Here is a 22,622-nt window from a genome sequence, read left to right as displayed (position 1 = left end):
AGGATGACAAGCATGTTCTAGTTGGTGAAGTTTCTCTTTACCCTTGGCCATGCAATCGTGCATCTCATTTGGTGGCGGCACACATAGCTAAGTATGGCGGGAGTTTTGATTAGGATGAGTTAGATTTGAAGTTTGTTTTTAATATTTTAGGAGAAAATGCAAATGTAACTGTTCACACTTAAATTCAATAAATTTCCATCTTCTGACCAAAAAATAAATATTTCTATCTATTTTAGATGCATCTCACCATTAGCTCATGTATCTTTTTTATTTATTTACGTCACTAGCTATTACATTTATTTCCTAAATAACTAAATTTTACCTTGACAATAATTACTTACGTTAATGGTATACCTTTAATTCTTTTCCAAAGCAACTCATTGCATGTTTCAGTTTTTGAATTATTTTATGTATGAATTTTATCTATTTCAAAAGGTTTTACAATTTGTTAGCCTTTTTTGTTTATTTTTATATGTATTTGTCATATCAAAAGTTGATCAACACAAAATAATTAGACGAGTTTTGCTTACAAGATTAACTTGTAGTTATTTTTTTTAAACTAATTTTTTTTTAATACCTTTTAGCTAACTCCACCCTTGAGGATACATCTATAAAAGTCTATTACTTATAATTTATAAAGTATGTTGGTGTTGAAGTGTGACGTAGTTTAGCCCATTAATTCATATTGGTTCACAGCAACTCGAATTTGAAATATTTTGCGATATTGAGCATCCAAACAGTATTATATGTTGAAATCCGACCCCGTATTTCTTTTTTACCATATACAACATGCTTTGCTATGTAGTAATTTTTCTTAGTTAGTTAGTAGTAGGGCAAAAGATTCTGTATTAGCATGAAAGAAATCTAAATCCCGATTTAGACAAGTTAACCGGTTGTTAATAACAAATCCAAGTAATATTAGTAACAAATCCAATTCCGGTTTGGCTTCGGTTGTTTCTTGTCCTCTTCCTACAGGGATGAAGACCGCGTCTGTTTGACTATATATAATCGCGCTTAACATTATATAATTGCTTCTTGTACCGGCAGCAAAGCAAACTGATTTCGTCTTCTCCTTCCCAAGTTCTCCATGGTTCGGTCTTTTGTTCTTATTTCAGGCATCGTCAACGGCACCTCTCACAAGATCAAGAAGAAGAAGAAACCTCGAAACGCCTCATTGTCCATACAATCTCTTCCGAACGAGGTTCTGGTCCAAGTACTCGCAAGGGTCGCTTCGCGCTCTTTTGATGATCTTTATTCAGCCAAGTTAAGTTGCAAGAATTTCAACGAAAGTGCTCAAGATGATCACATATTCGAGCATGTCGACATTAGCAAGTTCCCGCTGGTTTCTTGGCGCGCAAGTGAAAAACGCACGAGGTTTCTGAAGCGGTGCAGGGATCTTGGCAATGCGGAGGCCTTGTACAGGCAAGGGATGTGCGACCTCTTCACAAGCAAGAGGATAGAACCTGCGGGGATCGAGTCTCTGAAGAGGGCGGCCTCAAAGGGTCACGTAGAAGCAACATACGTGTACGGAGCGATCTTGGTGTGTTGCGGGGGCGATTCAAGGCAGAAAGGACTCGAGCTTCTGTACTCACTCAACTGCCACAAATCGAGAGGGTTAAGCGTGACAGAATGCCGAGAGAAGATTAAGGAATTGATTTGGAACACAATGTGGGTTAATAGGGAAGTAATAGGTAGAATTGTAGAAGCGCACGATGAGAACGCTGCCATGAAAGCATGCAACGACTGTGGAGATCCACAAGGTCCGTACACAATCAAACAAGGATGGGATTTCGATGACCATAATAAATTCAGTAACTGTAATTCATGCAGATGGCATCAAGAAGTAAATATATTTTGTGATATATTAAGTTGTAGGCATACAAATTATGATTAGATTGTACTTGGAATTTTGAGATTTAAGTCTCATCGGATTTGTATTTTGTAAATAATTTCTTTTGTTTATTAAGTGCTTAATTACGGTTTTTAATTTTAATCATAAGTGTTTAATTCCTTAAATGTACGTTTGCAAACATTCATATTCATGTTTGAAGTTTTCTACAAGTGATAACATACATGTCGGATGTAAACTTGCGTTGCTTGCTAGCAACCTTTTCGATAATTGAAACTTTGTTTTAAAGACGCGAATCCTCGAGATACTGACATGACATAATCTTTGTTGATACTCAGAAGAGTCGAGGCACATCGAGGTCACCACAACGTATATAGCCATGGGTATAAGATAATCATACATTACGAGTATAAATCATTTCAAGAAACCAGGAATATATTTAAAGTACTCAAATGAGTAGAAGTTTGACTACTTAACTGTCAAAAGAGGAAAGGGATCTTCTCTGGATCTCTTCCACCAAATCCACCTCATCAATCAATCAATCCAAGCCTTTGAAATTTGATCTAACGGCTAAAGTTACTATAACTTTTAAAGGGGTTCCTTATTCTTAACCGTTGGATCAAATTTCAAATGTACAAATTGATTGATGAGATGGATTTGGTGGAAGGGATCTAGAGAGGATCCCTTCCATCAAAAGGAGTCCAATTCAAGAACACCAAAACATCGGGAACTACTTGCAACAAGCAGTACTAATTGAATAAGAAAAACCCTCAACGTCACATTTTACTTCAGAAATTAAACACTTCCATCTATAGGTGGGTTCGGTACAATTACCATACCAAAACTCTCATACCAATTATCATACCAAACTTTCGGTGTGACAAAATCTATTACCATTACTGTACCAATCTTTCAGTATACCGAAGTTCGGTTGGGATGATATGGCAATGGTAATTGCCACTTTGTTTTGGGACAAAATCTGTTTTTGTTTTTTTTTTAACTCAATTCAAGGGCAAAACTTTTTTTTGTACCTTTATCTCATACATTGTAGCCTAAATCCATCTATTATTCATCATTCACAATTCACACACACAATAATTCAAATGATGCATCAAGATTCATGATGAAAATTAAGCTTACAATCCAAATAAAAGTTATGAACCAAAACAAATAGAAGTTAAAGTTTCAAACCAAATGAAAATTAGAACTAAATTTCAAAAAGTAAACTCCATTGATCAATGCTTCAAGTTTGAGATGTCGAAGCTTTTGGAGGAGACATTGAACTTGTAGAAGATTGAGCTTGTGTCAAGCCTACATTACAAACAAAGAAAACATATTAATAGCAAGAAGAATTAACGTTGAAAACCATTTAATAACAAATTTACTAGAAAAATTAAGCATAGATTACTTGTTTCCACTTCTATTTCCTTGTAAAATTGAAGCATATCTTCATTGGTTCATTGTAGAAGTTTACTTCATCTGTCCTAAGTCAATGACTAGTACACATTAGTGCCTCTACCATTCTAAGAGTCAAAGATGCCCTAAAAGAGTCAAAGATGCCCTAAAAGGGTCCACAACCTTCTTCCTAGGCTAAATGCATTTTCACTAGCAACAGTAGAAGTGGAGATTGCAAAGATATCCTTGGCTATTTGTGAAATAATTGGGAACTCTTTGTGTTTGATTTCCACCAACTCAAGAGATCAAAGCCACTAACAACAATGCTAATATAAGGAGCGGCAAAAGGGGGAAGTGAGGAAGAAACAGATGTAGAAATAGAAACAACTTCTGAAACGAAGGGGACTAAACAGGAACAAGAGGGATCCACTGAAGAAGATCCTTCCCCTTCCCTTTTTTCGGAAGAAAAGGCGGACACGGACAAAATTGATGAAACGAAAGAGATCCAAGTGAATTGAAAGGAAAAAACAATGGATCAATTCCACTTTAATGAAACACAGTATAAAAAAGACCCGTTTATGAAACTTATTATCTGGATAGGAATCAAGAACAAGAAAATTCAAAGTTAGAAATATTAAAAAAATGAGATATCTTCTGGTTTGAAAAACCTATTGTGACTATTCTTTTCGACTATAAACATTGGAATCGTCTGTTGCGATATATAAAAACAGTCGATTTGAAAAGTCTATAAGAAATGAAATGTCACAATATATTTTTTCTACATGTCAAAGTGATGGAAAAAAAAGAATATCTTTTACGTACCCAGCCAGTTTAATAACTTTTTTTTAAATGATACAAAGAAAGATGTGGTTCACAAAAGACATGTTTTATTTATTTCAAAAAGCTCAGAAACATATATGTCCGGAATAGATATATTCCAACCTCCCAGGTAAAGAACTTTTACAAATAATGAAGGTTACGGAGTCAACCAGGTCGCTTTGGGGATAGAGGGACTTGAACCATCACGATTTCTAAAGTCAATGGATTTTCCTCTTACTATAAATTTCATTGTTGTCGATATTAACATGTATAATGGGACTCTATCTTTATTCTCGTCCGATTAATCAATTATTAAAAAGATCTATCAGACTACGGTGGAGTGAATGATTTGATCAATGAATATTCAATTCTTTTTTCAATTTTTAATTGATTCACAACAAGTCTTTCATTTTTCATATAAATATAAAAAAATATAGATTTGGGTTGTCATTAATCATTTTGAGATAGTATTTCAGTACTATATGTATGTATATAGGTTTATCCTTTATCCCTTATTAAGTTTCGATTTTAGACAAGTTTCCTTTGAAGTGGATACATGAATGCCAAGTATGGCTCGTAATAATCTATCTGCCGGAGCATACAACGATTCTTTCGCCATTTGAGGTGTTAATTTGCCTACTAAAATATCACATGTCTTTACCCAATATCCCAACCTCACAATTCCATTTTTGTCTAAATTGCAAAGTAAATGGGCTTCTAGATGCCGTATTTTGTTAGTGATTCTTTCAGGGCCATTGCTTGTTACATGAGTCTGAATTTCATATTTCCGTATATGAAAAGAAGTATAAATATCTTCATATACCAGACGCTCACTAATGAGTACCGCATCTTCAAAATTGTAACCTTCCCATGGCATATAAGCTATCTTATCTTTTAGTGTATGTATCTTATGTATTCATATTTTTTAGTATTTTTTTTCTTTTTTCTTAATATTTCTAACTTTGAATTTTCTTGTTCTTGATTCCCATCCAGATAATAAGTTTCATAAACAGGTCTTTTTTTATGTATAAGCTCCTTCATCATTTCAATTTTGTTCTCATCACCCCCACAAGCTTGAATTATGAACTCCTCATTTAGTTCCACATCTTCCAAGGGAGCCCCAATAGTAGTAGAAGAACCCCTCCTACACTCATTATACAAATCAAGCAACCATTTTTTAATCTCCTATACTCATTATAGGAATCAAGCAAGCAATGGAATATTACAAATATGTGTTAATATAATTATATATTATATTATATTTTCGGTATGGTATGGTAACGCCGTGGTAATGGTATCTATTACTAATACCATACCATGAAGATTTGGTACGGTACAATACCGTACCATTACCGATTGGCACAAAATCAGTATGACATGGTTGGCAATTCGGTTGGTACGGCAATTTGGCAAAAATATCCACCCCTTACTTCCATCCCCAAGAACCGAAGGTTCGAGGAAGCAAGAAAAATCATCATCTCCTTCTACTGTTGTTTAACTTGGGTTTTCTTCTTCTGCCAGGAGAAAGTGTGCAAAGGAAATCAGAGCAGAACAAATGGAATGCCAAATTGCGAATGACGGATTCAAAAAGAAAAATACACACTAATTAACATGGTGAAAAAGAAAGTAAAGTCAAGAGGGAGAGCCGAGAGTCGAAGAAAGCTTGGAGTGGAAGAAGGCGTTATCGTTTCTTAAGCAATTCTTGTTATTGTTATCCTATCTTAGAAGTAGTGCCTATATTTTTTTGTGTTTCTTTTTCCTTTTCGAATGAAAACCTAATCAAACAAACTTGCCGTAACCCAATATCAGAATAATCGAACAACTTCATACTTAGTTTAAATTTCTCAGTAATTGAACAATTTCAAAAACTGTAATTGCAAACTTGCATTGTATCCTGATGTAATAAAGAAAATCATACCTGAAAAAATGGTCATTGTTTTGGCATAGTTTAGGATTTTCGACCGCAGCCAGTCATTCAACATGTGAGATTTGGCCGGTGTAGATGCCATGCTCATCCAAATGCCCAACGTTGATTTGAACAGAAGCGTGGTCCTTGGAGGTGATCAGCCTGTTCGTCGCCGAGCTGCATCCACACACAAACACCACTAAATTTAATCCAAAACCCTCGACTCCCAATCCCAAAACAAAAATCTGCGTTCGTTATATGCCGAGGAGGAGTGCGACAGTGATAACTATAAACTGGGCCTATCAGACGAAATCCTATTGGCCCAAAAATCGGCGATTAAAAATCTTTGTAGGCATTGTATATTAGAAGATGGTCAACGGACGGAAAACATAGGGTGTGTGGAAAGTAAAAAGGGTATGTGAATAGCACCATCCTGGAAGATAATCGTGTGTACAATGTCGTTTCTCTAAAATTAGGTGGGACAATGGCGGTTCCACTAAGGGACCAGTTGGGTTCTAGTCTCCCATGACCCTAAAATACGGGAAGTAACTCAAAAGGTCTTTCATGAACTCCATGTTAGTTTAGCATGAGACTTGGTAGTACCCACCAAGTACTCGATAAAATACATGTTCAACATATATCGACAAGGCTCGAAACGTGATACTTGATGGGCCTCAACATCATTATTCAACATATGTTAGCAAGGCTCGACAACATAGCTCGACAAAAGTCGATAGGGACACCAAATTCTTGACAAAATGCCTCAGTGACAGAACTTCACAATAATAAACTAAACTCGATCAGTCTTAAAAAAAGTTTTGAGTTTTTACACTATGACCTACATCCAAAGCAAAATCTGGACATACACGTAGTCTGACGGGCGAAACCTCAAAATCTGCCTTGTTTTGAAACAAAAAAAAATGGTGTGTGTGTTTTTAAACCAATTTCATCATTTTGTTGTCAAACATTACCAATTTGACATTTCAAATGACCAAATTAACTAAATTCGGTATACAATGACCAATATAGATTTCGATTTCAATCCAAAACATAGTGATCAAAAAGTTTTTAACCCTTGACGTAAATTTCTTATAAGCATGGTAAGCATGGAATTTACCATGGATCATTACTTATTCATTACCTTATATTTAAGCCTTGTACGGAGTTTTTGCCATTTAAGACTTGTGCTGGAGATTTCCGAACTTATTAAATTTTGATTTACAAGTTGAGAGATGATAAAGGGATTTGCTCAAAAATATAACTATTACTCTCTGTCACATTATATTTTTTGCATAGTGTTTTATAATATTGGTATAGAAATTAACGTTAAACTGTAAGGTAATAGAAAATTTATGAAAAATTCCACTTTGAGAGAATCTCCTTAGTATTTCTCAAACAAGTTTGTTGGCTTCAGTCTTTTGATTTGAATGTTTGAATTCAATATTATTACTCCATTCTTTCTATCAGTTATTGCAGCAAATCAATCTAATCACTTGACAGATTTTATATATTCTCCAACAACCCAAACTCATTTGAAAATGGTTATACACATCTTTTAACCCACGTAATATTTCATCATCATTTCATCGTCTGACATATGACGTTTTCAACATATTTTTTCACGTGTTTTTTTTTTAACGTTGAAGCATGTATTTTCGTCTCTTTGAACACTCCATTCATTACGATGCTGTTGTTAATTAAGGTATCGTTTGATACGTAGGACGGAACGGAATGGAATTGGACGAGACGTTCTGTCCCATGTTTAGTGTCAAATATCGATGATATCGGAAATATCGGTAGTCCAAAAACACAGAAATTTTGATGGAAATATCGAGATATTATCGATATCGATAAAAATTGAATAAAAACCACGGAAATTGTAAGAAAAACTTGAAAATTTTTATTGAAACTTTGCAGGATATTTATTTAGTCAATTATCTATTAGTTTATGACAAAAAATTGGAAGGAAATGCATTGCATGATAGATATAACTGATTTAAGTTGATTATATAGCAAACTGGCAAACATTGTGAGTGTATAAAATATGTAGTAATTAATGAAAGAAATTTAAACACACCATAATCATTTATATATAATGAATTAGTACAATATTTTACACTTTATACATTGCATGGTAAGATACATGAGTGACTTAACAAGGTCTAAAATATCGATGATATCGGAAATATCGGTAGTCCAAAAACACGGAAATTTCGATGGAAATATCGGGATATTATGGATATTTTAGACCATGGGTGAAACTAAAACGGGTGGAACGAGCTGTTCCATAGGACGAGTTTTAGGTGAATTTTCGTTCCACCTCACCCCCTGGAACAACTCGTTCCACATCCATGGAACACAAAATTATAACATCTCCGTCTTCTACTTCTTTCTCCTTGTTTTCATCCAATGACATCTTTGATCCCTTTCCGTCCCGTCCCGTCATGTCCCGTCCCATTCCATTATGTTCCGTTCCGTCCCGTCCTGTCCCGTCCCGTCTGCATATCAAACGATACGTTTGGTACGTGAGATGGAACGGAACAGAGTCAGACGAGACGTTCCGTCCCACGTTGGGTGCGCCTAAAAAGAGTGGAAGTTGTTCTACGCGATGAATTTTGGGTAAATTTTCTTTCCACCTCACCTCCTGAAACGACTCGTTCCACATCCGTGGGACACAAAATTATAACCTCTCCGTCTCCTTCTTCTTCCTCCTTATTTCCATCCGAGAGCATCTTTGCTCCTTCTTCGTTCCGTCCTGTCCTGTCTCATCCTGTCCCGTCCCATTCTGTTCCGTCCTATCTCGTCTGCATACCAAACGATACCTAAAAGGAATATAAATGTGTCCACCAACTCAAATTAAGAAGAATATAAAACGCAGTTTTATTAATTTCCCAAATTAAATGTACAAATAAAGTCAAAAGAAGCGTGATTAATGGGCGGCCATAAAGTCATTGACATTCTTACAAAGACGGTCAGTAGAGTGGCATTTCCCCGTAATTACTCCCAAACCCAGTGGCATTTTCTCTCCAACGGTCACTAAGTTTAAAACCCCCAAACCACTCTGCAAAACCACTGCCTCTCAGAAACTTGAGATTTTAGACAAAAACCGAAAAAAAAAAAATGGGAAGCTCAAGCTCAAGCTCAAGAACTCCATCACTCTTTGGCTGCATCTTCATCTGCGCAGTCCTGGCCGCCCATTTGGTAGTGATTGCTTCAGCTTCGGCCGTTGATTTCAGCAGGGGCCACCAGCTGGGCGACCTGAGCTGGGGTTCGACGAGATCGGCGGCGGGGGGACTGATAACTGACGAGGACGAGGATGCGGAGATGCAGATGGACTCGGAGATCAACCGGCGCATCTTAGCCACGAGCAGGTACATTAGCTACGGTGCGTTGAGGAGGAACACTATCCCCTGCTCGCGACGTGGCGCGTCCTACTACAACTGCCGACCTGGGGCTCCGGCAAATCCCTACCGTCGCGGCTGTAGCTCCATTACTCGCTGCAGGCGCTAATTTCAATTTTTATTTTTTATAATTTAATTTCCACCTTCTTTTTTTTGTTATTATTTTTAAAAAATTATATAATTAATGGGTTTAGTTGGTGATTGTGTGTTAAATACCTGAAGAGATTATTGTTATATTGTAATGTTAAAATACCAATTTGCCACTCATTTTTGTTTATTTAATTATTTATTTGTGCATTGTTGGTCATCTATTTTTATATTTTAATTGGTTTTCCGTTTTCGCATTTTTATTGGTACCCAGATGATTATTTGTGATGAAAATTAGAGAAAATAATGATATTATTTGTGATAAAAACTCGGATTCGAGTAAACGCGTAATGGGTTGTAAAGGGCATTTGCGGGATGTGACTTTTTGGAAGGCAATAACGTGGTGTGTGATGTGTATCTTGCAGTGTACAACTGTCCTGGTATGGTGCAGACAAGAATCTAACAACATGATTGGATTTTTCATAAAAGTAAATGAGACTTTGATGCAAATCTTTAATTTCCGCTGTGGTTTTTTTAGAGGAAAACTAATGAAAAGGGTTTGAAAACTTTGAGTTTTAATGATAAGGACAAAATAAAGGGTAAAGTGAATAGTACCAGGATTGACTTTTTAGTGTAAAAATATGGTTTTTCGTTAAAGTGAACAGTACCGGGTGCTTTTCGTTAAAGTTCCATTTTTTTAGTGGCATATTTTTGAGATTGTGTATATGTTCTGACGTTGGCAGTGAGAATAGCCAAATCTTGCCCGAAATTTATTTTTGCAAAAAACAAAAAAATGATGGGAAATTACCAAATTTGGGTGGATATTAATTAAAAGGTAGGTACTTAATTTGTTGGGAAAATGTTAGTATGAAAGGTAATGCAACCTTCACCAAAAGGAATTTATTTGTTCATACCAGGCAATTTGACTTCATTTGTTCATCTAATTAGTTATCAAGAGAAATGTTTTCTTTCAAAAACAAACACAAACAAACATTTGATATAAATAACTGTTATCAGCACTCTAAAATAACTATCCCGTATTTTGAACTATTAATAACAGCTCTTTTTATCCATTAAATTTCAAAAGTAGGGCAACAACTGGACGTTGTAGCTTTAATGCTCAGTAATACTAAAGGATGTTTAAATCATTAAATTTGATTTCCACGACTTTTAAATCATTATACGCTCCATTGAAGAAAACTGGATCACACTTAAAATTGTTATTGTCAAAGCATTAATCATATGATGATAGTGTTTGCCAACGGTCACAAAGCCAGCGCATTCTAATTGGCATTTTAATACGATGGTATGGAAATCTCATTGCCATCCACATGCAGTAAAAGCACTCGAGGGAGGTCGAACTCGGTGATAGTGAGAGCACACAATTGTCAATTATGGCGATGTTTTAAGCCATTTGTGAGATGCAATACAATCTAGGGGTGTGATATTCATACACCCCATTTTATTTCTCACACATCCTTCTAATTTTCGGCCGTCGGATCGGATGAATTGAAGAAAACCAACGAACTGAAATTAACAAGGGGTGTGTGAGAAGTAATTTGGGGTGTGTGGATAGCACACTCCTACAATCTAATCAAATCGACACCTCATATGTCTTTGTCGCATTAGCCTTCCATAAACCACCATAAGCATAAGAGGAAATAGTAGCAATGGTACTTTAATGTTAACCTAATTAGAGTAATGGTCCCTTAATTAAAAATTCATGATTATTAATCTCTTAATTCCTTAAAACGTGCAGTTATGGTCATTTTCGTCAACTCTCTCAAAACTTCTGTCAAAATGAGTCGTGTTAGAAGAATAATTACTGCAATTGGGTTAAAAGTTCAAGAAACATTGCTTCAGTTGGATTAAAGTTGATGGACCATTTCTCCAATTGGATTAAAGTTGAGGGACCAATTTTACAATTTTTCATTTAGTTTTTCTTATTTGCTCCTTGATTCTAACCTCATGTGCATGGCATGTGACTTATTTTGATGAAAGTTTTGACGAAGTTGACAAAAATGACCATAGTTACACGTTTTAACGAGTTTATGGACCAATAATCATGAATTTTTAGTCAATAGACTATTGCTCCAATTGGGTTAAAGTTGAGAGATCATTGCTACAATTTTCTTTAAGTATCAGCATTTGGGTATCAGGACCACAATAATCAATTTCGTTATGGTTGAAAAGTTAAAAACCAAGATTACATTATTCGTTTAGAATACCGTCACAGTAACATACCACGTCTGGATAAGTCCTACAAGTTGTGTGTTAGAAAAGAGGATAGTCCAATAGTATTATAATAAGGGGGATTCGATCGTGTGAAGCACAACTAGGTCAAGTACTAAGAATTACGCTAGACACCTCAAGCCAGGGTTTTCAAATATAAATGGGGAAAATTCAGGCAAACGAACCAGGAATTCGAAATTTGAAGACGGATAGTAATAAAAAGGGAATCCTACATTGCTGTCAGAAAATGAGAATCAAATTTGGTCTTGTTCACAAATCCATGGAGTATGGTTTCGAACCAAAAACAGCAAGGCGAACACTTAAAATGAGGCAGCAGACACATCCTATCATTTAAAAAACAAGTAACAACACAACATGACATAGTTACTCCTTGGCTGAATCATCCGCTGACTTGGGCTCTATATTTGGCTTCAACGAGGCTGAAGGAGATGGCGATCCTTCCACTCCCATCTCAGCTCTGAGGTCATTGATGCTCTGCTCCAGCTCGTCGATCCTGCTGCCCATCTCATCAAGTGCATCAAGGTCAAGGAAACAAGAACCAGCTTAATCCAAAGCAATGCGATCTATGAAGTTACAAGTCCCGCGCAAAGTGCATAGAATAAGTAATATGTGATAAACAAATGGATAAGGGTCAAACAAACATGCTTCCCACAACAATTAAAAGAACATATCTTACCTTACTAATCAAGTCTAAATATGACAGGTATCACCAATCACAAAGTCCACCAACTGAAGAATTTGACAGACAAAAACTAAAGATGATTGGATTAATCATAATCTAAAACATTCCTCAAGATTCTTATGTGATGTTCTCATACGCTACCAAGCAAGCAGAACAGAAATCTAGGACAGCCAAATGGACCAAATTCAAATGCCAGCACCAACTTAATAATTTTGCTCTCTAATATCATAAAACTAAGCTACAATAAAATACTTTGTAAAATCAGAGTAGAATAATATAATGATCAATTTTGAAATTAGTAAGCCAAAGAACAAAAGGATATTCTTTGTAATGATGGAGTCGGACATTGTCTGGAACCTGGATTGCTGCAAATCTCAAAACATAAGCCACACAGTCCATTGAACTTCATTTCAAATAAAAAACATCACAAATGAATAACAAACTCACCATCTGTTGAAGAAGATTTTGTACCTGAAAAAAAAACGAAAGCTTCAGCAAAGGGTGGGACTTCAATTGCAGTATAAAATTCTGCTATCATACTACTACGCAAATGGATTGACAATATTAATGTACACATATGGCCATCAAAGCCACCAAGTATGTGGAGTAAACGCAATAATTGAGAAACCAAAAAAAAAAAAAAAACCCTTAACATTGTAACATATGATAGTTTTATGAATAGTGGGAAAACCAACAAATTAATCATATTAACTAACTGAATATATCTTCATCATTCAATTCTAAATATATTTCTGCCGTCAAGATTCCCATTACTTAGAGCCACATACTCATCAGCCTCAACATGCTCAATACTCATCCATATGGGCAATTAGAAGTAGTACAAATTAACATGAATAAACAAAAGAAAGTAGAACCAGAACTCACAAAAGCAGTCATATCAGCAGTGCTTTGTTTTGGGTCATCTGTATCATCCTGCCAAAAAGAAATGGATGAGCAACTTCATCAAATTGTCATCTATTGATGAAATATATAGTAAGTTCATATGAAAGCAATTTTATCAGGAAGAAACCATTCTCAGCTGACAAATGTGAAGGGACTGTAGTTTAACTGCTTCTATTTTGATCCCCAAAGGCAACAAAAGGGCTGCATGGTATGGGCTCTTTTATGCCCAACTGGACATGTCACTGACATGCAAGCCTAAATCACGCTCCAAACACACCTTCACATCATATATTGTGCATATTATATTTCATCTTCATCCAACAAGTTGACGAATGTGACCTTGACATCCCATGTACCAAAAGAAAGACGAGCTCAACTCCACCTTTGTATAACATTCCAAAATTCACCAAAAAAATCTCCGTCAACCAAAGAATACATTTGTGTACTGAAACTCTTACAAAGATTATTGAAATTCTTACCAACATGCATATCAATGCAATCGTCTTAAACCATAACATGGTAAACTTGTTTCACGACTCTCTAGTCCTTACTCAACTCCACCCTTGTATAACATTCCAAAATTCACCAGAGGCACACATGCTCCAAATCTCCGTCAACCAAAGAATACATTTGTACTCTTACAAAGAATATTGAAATTCTTGCAACATGCATATCAATGCAATTGTCTTTAACCATAACATGGTAAAAGTACTTGTTTCACGGTTCTCTGGTCCTTATGTGTCAAGCTTCCACAATGAACATCCATTATTTTCTCCATACACATGCATGCATTATGAATAAGTTTGCAGAATCTGTATCAACACTCTGAGGAAGACAATGGTGTATCTCAAGCCATTGACCCACACCATTGTAGGGTCATCCAGCCTTTACCAGATCCTCCTTACTAAAGTAGTTAAAGACGTGTGCAAGACACTACTGAACTTCTCTCATTACTTTTGGGACCCCCCCCCCCCCACAACACCACTTAACAAGTCTTCTACTAGTTACAATTCAATGAATACCCGATAAGCTAGTAAGATTGAGACAAACCCAAACGATCCAACGAAACACCATATAGTATTAGGTTCCTATAGTTAAGCACTACCATATTATTTCAATTTAACATTGTAATTTCGCATCATCAAGGAATGCCAAATGTACGTTTGATGAACTGATAGTGGGCAGCTGAAAGTGAACTTCATCACAGCATATAGACATGCTAGCGAAAGTCGAACTACAAATTGGTGCATAACAAAAAGAGAAAATAATCAGAAGCATAACATCAGTGCTGCTTCCAAGACCCTCCTTCGAGGACTGGAATTGCTATACTATACAAAATGAATCTTCAAATTAAAGATTTCAGAAACAATGCAGATATTTCAAAACACAACATAAGTTATTATCTTCATTAATTTTCTCGAATTTTCTCAGCAACCAAACAGAATACTGAATAAGAAACAAAAAAGACTCGAAAAATCGAAAAAGTTCAAAGTTTCAAGGCAGTGAAACAGAACAAGCTTACTAAAATTGAAATATACAGCATCGAATAACAGATCGGAGTTCATTAGCAAGGTATGTTCTGGTAAATAATAATATAATTTTCAAAACCCTAAGGGATTCAATCTGCATATGATCAAAATCAGTGAAAAATACACAATTCGTGGGGATAAAATTTGACGAGTAAAAGGGAAATTACCATGTTCGAAGTCTCTGTTGCGAAGGTTTTGGAGACCCTCGGTTGTGCAGGGCAGTGAGTATACAGAGTGGAGAAAGGTGTGTGTATACAGTGTGTGGTATTTTTGGTTGCAACTCGCAACTTGGAAGAGGAGGGGAACTGGAACACAAGCCTTGTGAATCTACCAAATTACCATTTTGTCCCTACTGCTTATTATTCAGTTTTTTTTTTTTTTTTGTTTATCCGGGGCGAATTTTACTAGTGGTATTTTTCTTTGTAAAAATAGCAAAGAAAAAGAAAAGCAAAAAATTTTATGCTCAAGTGAAAATAACCATTTTAATTCAAGTAAATGTAGTCATTTAGTACTACAGTATAATAGTATTCCTCTTCACTTGTAAGTGAGAGGTCTTATGTTCAATTTTAGTCAAATAGCGAATTTGAACTATATTATTACTAGTTTATTGTGAGGCTAAGCCCATCTCATCCCCTTAGTATTAAGTATTTTTATATAGGCTAACGTAGGGGTGAGTTCGGTTTCATTCGGTTCGGTTCAATTTTCTTTCAATTTTTTTCGATTCGGTTTTTTTTCGATTTGGTTTTATTCGGTTCGGCTTCTGTACGGTTTAGGGTTTTTTTTGTTTTATAAATCTTGATTTTTTTTAATATGGAATTTAGAAAAGAGGTTTGCATTAGTAGACTAATAATAAGAAAATGGGGAAAGTGGGAATGTGGGAAGGTAGTTGTATGTATACAAGATCATATAAACCAATTCTATTCTATCAACAACCTTAATTGCAAAGAAAGATGATCACTGTATCCATTCAAAAAGCGAACAAATAGATAAACTTTTCCAAAACTTTCCTTTATAACCAATAAAATATCCTCCCTAATTGAACCAAGTATGCTCCTTGATAAAGCCCTAGGCTTGGTTTCAAACTTGGCAACAAAGTTTCACAAAAGAACACATCATGGGCATACATTCATAAAGTGTAAAGGGATTTAGTTTGGTTTGGTTTGATTCGGTTTCCGAACCTCCAAAACCGAAACTGAACCAATAAGGTTTGGTTCAATTTTTATTTCAATTTTCGATTTTTCGGTTTCGATTCATTGTTCGGTCCCATTTTTTTCGTTTTTTGATTTTTTGAACCCACCCCTAGGCTGATGTATGGAATTATTTAATTCAAAATGTGTAGAGTAAAGTAGAAACCACTTATGCTAATAAGTGTTTCTACTAGAAATGCGTTTTACTATAAACATGTTAGGAAAAAAATAAAATAAATACCTAAATGCTTCCCAAAAGTACTTTTCCAGAAACACTTATAGGACCTAAAATCACTTTTAAACTTTTATATCAAACATAGCAACAACCCTTTTGGTTGTAGGAAATTAATTTTAGCCCCTTGAATGCAATCTCAAACCTGCCCTCATTGTTCTCCTCATTCCTCATGGGACACTCAGCATGGCTTGTTTGGGCCGACGGCGGATTCCATGCACAGTCCAATGCGTTGCTCAAAATTCATTGAGCATTTTGTGGGATCCTGTTGTGCTCCGGATTGGGGCTGCTTGGCTTGGACAATTCCTTTGTTTGGTGCATTTTGGAGTTCTTTTCGTCTGCTATAAAGTGCTTTCGGCGTGTGAATCCGTTTGCCAATGATGTTGTAAAACCTTGGGTGGCTTGGGTGTCTTGGATTTTGATTTGTACACACCAAATTATGATCATGGTTAGGTTTTAGGATTTTGGGGAAGAAATCTTGTCATGAATCGTCGTATATAAATATGCGGCTGGCTTAATTACGCGATACAATGGGAAAAACTCAATGGTGCCCTCGGGAAGATATCTTGTCCAAAATCGTCGTATATAAGAAAGCTAGTCGCGTAATCTTTTATATGCTAGTCGCTTAAACTTTGTTAGATACATGTTGTATACAATGGTTGTATGCAAGAATATATCTATCCTAACTAAGGTACAAAATATCGATGATATCGGAAATATCGGTAGTCCAAAAACACGGAAATTTCGATGGAAATATCGAGATATTATCGATATCGATAAAAATTGAATAAAAACCACGGAAATTGTAAGAAAAACTTGGAAATTTTTATTGAAACTTTGCAGGATGTTTATTTAGTCAACTATCTATTAGTTTATCACAAAAAATTGGAAGGAAATGCATTGCATGATAGATATAACTGATTTAAGTTGATTATATAGCGAGCTAGCAAACATTGTGAGTGTAGAAAATATGTAGTAATTAATGAAAGAAGTTTAAACACACCATAATCATTTATATATAATGAATTAGTATAATATTTTACACTTTATACATTGCATGGTAAGATACATGAGTGACTTAGCAAGGTCTAAAATATCGATGATATCGGAAATATCGGTAGTCCAAAAACACGGAAATTTCGATGGAAATATCGGGATATTATGGATATTTTAGACCATGATCCTAACAGGTGTAAAATAACGCATATACAAATTCGTGTATTTATTGTAGTTTGCAACACAACAAAGTGTAAACTTTGTTTTAATAAAACTTGGTGCTCCGAACTAGGCAATACTCTGGGGTTTTTAACCATTAGTTTTTTGGTGTGTTGTCCACACATTAATTTTTACCGTTTACACAATTTTTGTCATTTGAATATCTTCAATTTATCAGATTTAACGATTGAAAATTGAGAGAATTGTGCAATAGAACCACCCTCGCTTTTATGAGAACATGTACTCTAATATTTGTCCATAAATTTTTTTTTTTATGAAATTATCAATGTTGTAAAAATTTTGGAAGAAAATTTAAAGGTTTTCTGTACATCGATGCCATAGCTCACTTCCCCAGAGTACGTGAACGTTTTTTAATTAGAATAATTCAGAGGGAGAGGGAGTAACTTCGATCTTAAACCACATTAACAAACGAAGTAGTGTGACAACTAATTCAATTCATAGCTCAAGACATTAAAAATATATTAAATGCTACCCCATAACTCCTACGCTCAATTCCTTATTTTTAATATTGGGAATGTATAAAGGGAGCAGATCCGTGACATTATTTTTCTATATAATTTTTTAAAAAGGTTTTGTGTGCCTTATTCCATAAATGTATTTTAACGACCCGAGACCCGAGTCATTTATATTTTAGAACAATATTTATAGATCATTCTTGAAAAACAAAAGATAAATTTAAAATCATTAAAACATTCATTTGCATTGAAAAAAATTAATGAATACGGTCCTAAAAAGAAATCATAAATCCTTAATCTAATAATTATATGATTTCAAATTTGGGTGATTTTTCGAAGACCTGATCTTTAAGAAATGACCTAAAAGATAAACGGTTTGAATAGTTTAATTACTTTATGGAGTGATCCTCATAAAATATGTGTAAAAAATTGTATAAAAAACATAATCTCACAGATCTATTCCCACTTCGATATTGTGGGTACCCTCACCTGAGGTTTCTACATCCAATGCCAAAAGATTTTTCAATATAATAAAAACATGAATTGAGTAAAAAGATTAGTGAAGAGAAAAGATGATTAAAAAGTGCCAACTCTTAATAACAGGTAATAAGAAACTTCCACTAGAATTTATATAATTATTTTATTGCATTACTTTATACTATTTTATATTATAGAAGAAATTTAAATACAGACGTCGAGGTTGAATTAAAAAATAAAACCTAATCATCAAAACAATTCAGCGCTTGCAAGACTAGAATTATCTTAATTATCTTAAGTTAGAAAGTGAGTGAAGTCGCGTAGTGCTTGGCAGCTGCCAGATGTAGATATGCAATGGAAAGAATGATCAATGTGAAAACTCGGTTTTGTCTTCACATCAGACACATATTTAGCTGTTAACTCGTGTATTATTAGCTGTTATTAGAACGACACACGCGGATATCCATGTGATGTGATGTGATGTGATTAACGCGGATATCCATGTGATGTGATGTGATGTGATTAATCTATATATCTACGTGAGAAGAGGATTTTTTTTCCAAATCCACTTTACGAGAATCCTAAGAAATTATATTCTAATCGTTAATCGTACATCGTGTCGTCAGTTTTGTCAAATATTATTTGTGTTAAATTTTAAATAAAAAAATCAAATAATTTCTGACTGTAAAATACAAGATGAATGACTAAGATGTGAAAATCTCTTAGATCTGCACAAAATGAATCCGAATAAGATCGAATTCCATCTACGTGATGTCAAACTCGAGTGGCTCACAACACATGCTTTGGTTTTCTTCACTTAATTTGGAGTTTGATTTGCATCACATTATGTCAAATTGTCAACTGAACCCTCGTGATCTCTACGTAAACAAATGTGGCCTCATGATTTCTTTCGCTGAGTCTCGCTTTCATGGTTAATTACAAGATTTTAAATAATGGATATTTCTTGTGGTTGCATACGAGATTTTAAATAACAGATATTTTGAGTGGTTACATGCAAGGTTTTAAATAGTGGATATTTTCGAAAGATATTTTTTATATTTTATAAAAGCATACCATTATACTAAAAAACATATAATATATTCATCTATTGAAATATAAACCTAAAGAATGTGTATTGCTCTATTAAAATATATAGTATTCAAATCACCAAAACGGAAAATAGAGTATTTTATTTTTGCTCAGCACCTAACAAAAGTAAGAAAAATACGAAATTATAAAGTGTACTGTCCAACAAAAACAAGAAAACACAGTCGTTTCGTTTTAAAAAACAAAGACAGTAATTGTTAGATTTAATTCAACCACGCAAAAGTGGAAGTGCATTTAATTGTTAGATTTAATGCAACTTATGAAATCAATAATGATCACCCAATTTGATGCTTCTCTTTTGATAAACTTAATTTATGGCAATTTTTTAGGTACTATATATAGTGGTTTTCTTATATATGTATATACTACATTGTTGAAAAATGAGAATGAAATACGATTTAAGTCACAGTATGAGTCGATTATAATAATTTAATATGAAACTCACTAAGCATAAGACATCTTAAGTGGGAAAACAGCTTATTACATGATATAAATATTAATTAAATTCCTATCATTAAATTAAACAAGAAATCATTGGAACTCTATTTCTAGACGAAACGATCCGGTTTGATTATAATATTGGCACAAATATCAAAGAGTATATTTAAAGCTTCTTAATTCCATAAAACTTAGACACGACATAAAAGGTTAATTTGGCTAAACTAATTTTCATCGTACAAATGGATCAAAGGGTGAGAAATGCACGAGAATAACCAAACTCAAAGGAATACGAGGGCGCTCCAATGATACAAAAACTCCATTTCTCATGAAAATATTAAAGCTTCGCGAATTAGAATATGAGGATTTTTACACATAGAATGTTGAATATAACGAGTCCCGACCAAGTCGACCGCAGAGTATTTTTCCCTCCAACGTGATGACATGCGAGAAGAGCGTAAATAAAAAAATTACAAATAATTTCAGAAAATAAGGAAACTTGTCAGAAGCCATACATTTCTGATGTTCTTTCCCCCAGACGAGCACCGACGTTTGTCGTTCTCACTAGTCACTTCTTTAAAAGCTCACCCCTCTAAACGCCCACCATTTCCCCCATATTTACAACCCTAACCTCCTTCAAAATTACAAAATCCTGCGGGCTGAAATCGGGCAGCCTCAAAAGCTCCAGTTTCTCCCGATCGACCTTCCAGTTCAACTTGGGCGAGTCAGAATGCTGGACCGGTTCTTAGGGCCTCGCCGGGCCCGTCAGATCCAGAGGGCGCTGCGGCACGGAACGGTGACTTTTCTGTGCTTGTTCTTAACCGTCGTCGTCCTGCGCGGCACAATCGGCGCCGGGAAGTTCGGAACACCAGAGCAGGACTTCAACGATATCCGCGAACGCTTCTACACTCACAACCGGCGCGTGGAGCCCCACCGAGTGCTCGAGGAAGCCACCCCCGAAACCAACCAAAAAGACGCCGACCCGGCCGGCCAGTCCAACAACTATGCCGAGTTCGACATATCCAAAATCCTCAAAGACGAACCGGCAACTGACGACGAGAAGCGGGACCCGAACCAGCCCTACAGTCTCGGCCCCAAAATATCGGACTGGGACGAGCAGAGGTCCGATTGGCTGAAGAAAAACCCGGGTTTCCCCAATTTTGTCGGACCCAATAAGCCCCGGGTCCTGCTCGTAACCGGGTCGTCGCCCAAACCGTGCGAAAACCCGGTCGGCGACCACTACCTATTGAAATCGATCAAGAACAAAATCGACTACTGCCGCCTCCACGGGATCGAGGTATTTTACAATTTTGCCCTTCTGGACGCGGAAATGGCCGGGTTTTGGGCCAAGCTGCCACTGATCCGGAAGCTCCTCCTGTCCCACCCGGAGGTGGAGTTCCTCTGGTGGATGGATTCCGACGCCATGTTCACCGACATGGCGTTCGAGGTCCCCTGGGAGCGATACAAGGATCACAATTTCGTTATGCACGGATGGAACGAGATGGTGTACGATGACAAGAACTGGATCGGGTTGAACACAGGGTCGTTCCTGCTCAGAAATTGCCAGTGGTCGCTCGACATTCTGGACGTCTGGGCGCCGATGGGTCCGAAGGGGAAGATCCGGGACGAGGCGGGTAAGGTCCTAACCCGGGAGCTCAAAGGCCGACCCGTTTTCGAGGCCGACGATCAGTCCGCCATGGTTTATATATTAGCGAAAGGGAGGGACACTTGGGGGAAGAAGGTGTATTTGGAAAACGGGTATTATCTCCACGGTTATTGGGGGATTCTGGTGGACAAATACGAGGAGATGATTGAGAACCACCACCCGGGGCTGGGCGACCACCGGTGGCCGCTGGTGACGCATTTCGTCGGGTGCAAGCCGTGCGGGAAGTTCGGGGATTACCCGGTGGAGCGGTGCTTGAAGCAGATGGACCGGGCATATAATTTTGGGGATAATCAGGTGCTGCAGATGTACGGGTTCGAGCATAAGTCGCTGGGGAGTAGGAGAGTGAAGAGGGTGAGGAATGAGAGTAGTAATCCCCTGGAGGTGAAGGATAAGCTTGGATTGCTGCACCCTGCTTTCAAAGCTATCAAGCCATCATCATCATCTTCCTGATGTTCTTTTTTTTTGCTTAATTTTTGTTTTTTTTTAATATTTGTTGGGATTAAGTTAATAACACAGTTAATTTGTAATTCACTTTTGATGGTTTTTGATTCGTGTATTTTTGGGAGGAATGCATCTATAGAGATTATGTGAACGAAGTAGTGTTTGTTTAGCAATTTTAACACTTCATAAATGCAGTGTCCTAAATCTAATAATTCACATGTTATAAGTGAGTGACAGGCAAATTTACACTTAAAAGAGTATAATGCAAACAAACGTACACCGTTATAGTAAGAATTTCTATACAACATGAACGTTATTGTGATAGCAATTCAAGTCAATGGCATACTGGATTGTAGGTTTGGTTGTGTCTTTTGATGTAGAGAGGTAGGGTGTTGGGTTTTAGTTTTTGCTGTTTGATAATGTATTACATGCATAAAATATGCATATTCGTTCTTGAATGAACTGGTAACACCATGTTGCGGCTTTACAGTTACGAACAAAATTGACCAAGTAAAGAATCTCCCTTGTTCAAAACACCAATTACTCTAATTTGCAACAA

The 22,622-nt window shown here is 36.1% G+C and overlaps 4 protein-coding genes across 4 annotated transcripts; 3 read left to right on the top strand and 1 right to left on the bottom strand.

Moving 5' to 3' along the window:
• The first annotated feature begins 1,072 nt into the window (after nucleotides 1-1,072).
• Nucleotides 1,073-1,946, top strand: LOC126606919 (putative F-box protein At1g67623). The gene has a single exon (XM_050274319.1). The coding sequence runs from the start codon at nucleotides 1,088-1,090 to the stop codon at nucleotides 1,892-1,894; it is 807 nt and encodes a 268-aa protein (XP_050130276.1). The 5' UTR covers nucleotides 1,073-1,087; the 3' UTR covers nucleotides 1,895-1,946.
• A 7,143-nt stretch (nucleotides 1,947-9,089) lies between these two features.
• On the top strand, nucleotides 9,090-9,479 carry LOC126609128 (protein RALF-like 33). Its single transcript, XM_050277130.1, has one exon. The coding sequence runs from the start codon at nucleotides 9,090-9,092 to the stop codon at nucleotides 9,477-9,479; it is 390 nt and encodes a 129-aa protein (XP_050133087.1).
• Nucleotides 9,480-11,902: 2,423 nt separating this feature from the next.
• Nucleotides 11,903-15,156, bottom strand: LOC126606930 (heat shock factor-binding protein-like). The gene is made up of 5 exons (XM_050274331.1): nucleotides 14,992-15,156; nucleotides 13,278-13,325; nucleotides 12,840-12,863; nucleotides 12,715-12,757; nucleotides 11,903-12,222 (listed from the first exon to the last, which is right to left on the bottom strand). The coding sequence occupies exons 1-5, from the start codon at nucleotides 14,992-14,994 to the stop codon at nucleotides 12,074-12,076; spliced, it is 267 nt and encodes an 88-aa protein (XP_050130288.1). The 5' UTR covers nucleotides 14,995-15,156; the 3' UTR covers nucleotides 11,903-12,073.
• A 5,382-nt stretch (nucleotides 15,157-20,538) lies between these two features.
• Nucleotides 20,539-22,214, top strand: LOC126606913 (xyloglucan 6-xylosyltransferase 2-like). The gene has a single exon (XM_050274313.1). The coding sequence runs from the start codon at nucleotides 20,687-20,689 to the stop codon at nucleotides 22,070-22,072; it is 1,386 nt and encodes a 461-aa protein (XP_050130270.1). The 5' UTR covers nucleotides 20,539-20,686; the 3' UTR covers nucleotides 22,073-22,214.
• Nucleotides 22,215-22,622: the final 408 nt, after the last annotated feature.

This window comes from Malus sylvestris, chromosome 16, assembly GCF_916048215.2.
Source record: "Malus sylvestris chromosome 16, drMalSylv7.2, whole genome shotgun sequence".
In the NCBI taxonomy this organism is placed as follows: Eukaryota; Viridiplantae; Streptophyta; class Magnoliopsida; order Rosales; family Rosaceae; genus Malus; species Malus sylvestris.
This window is presented reverse-complemented; position numbering and strand designations above follow the sequence as displayed.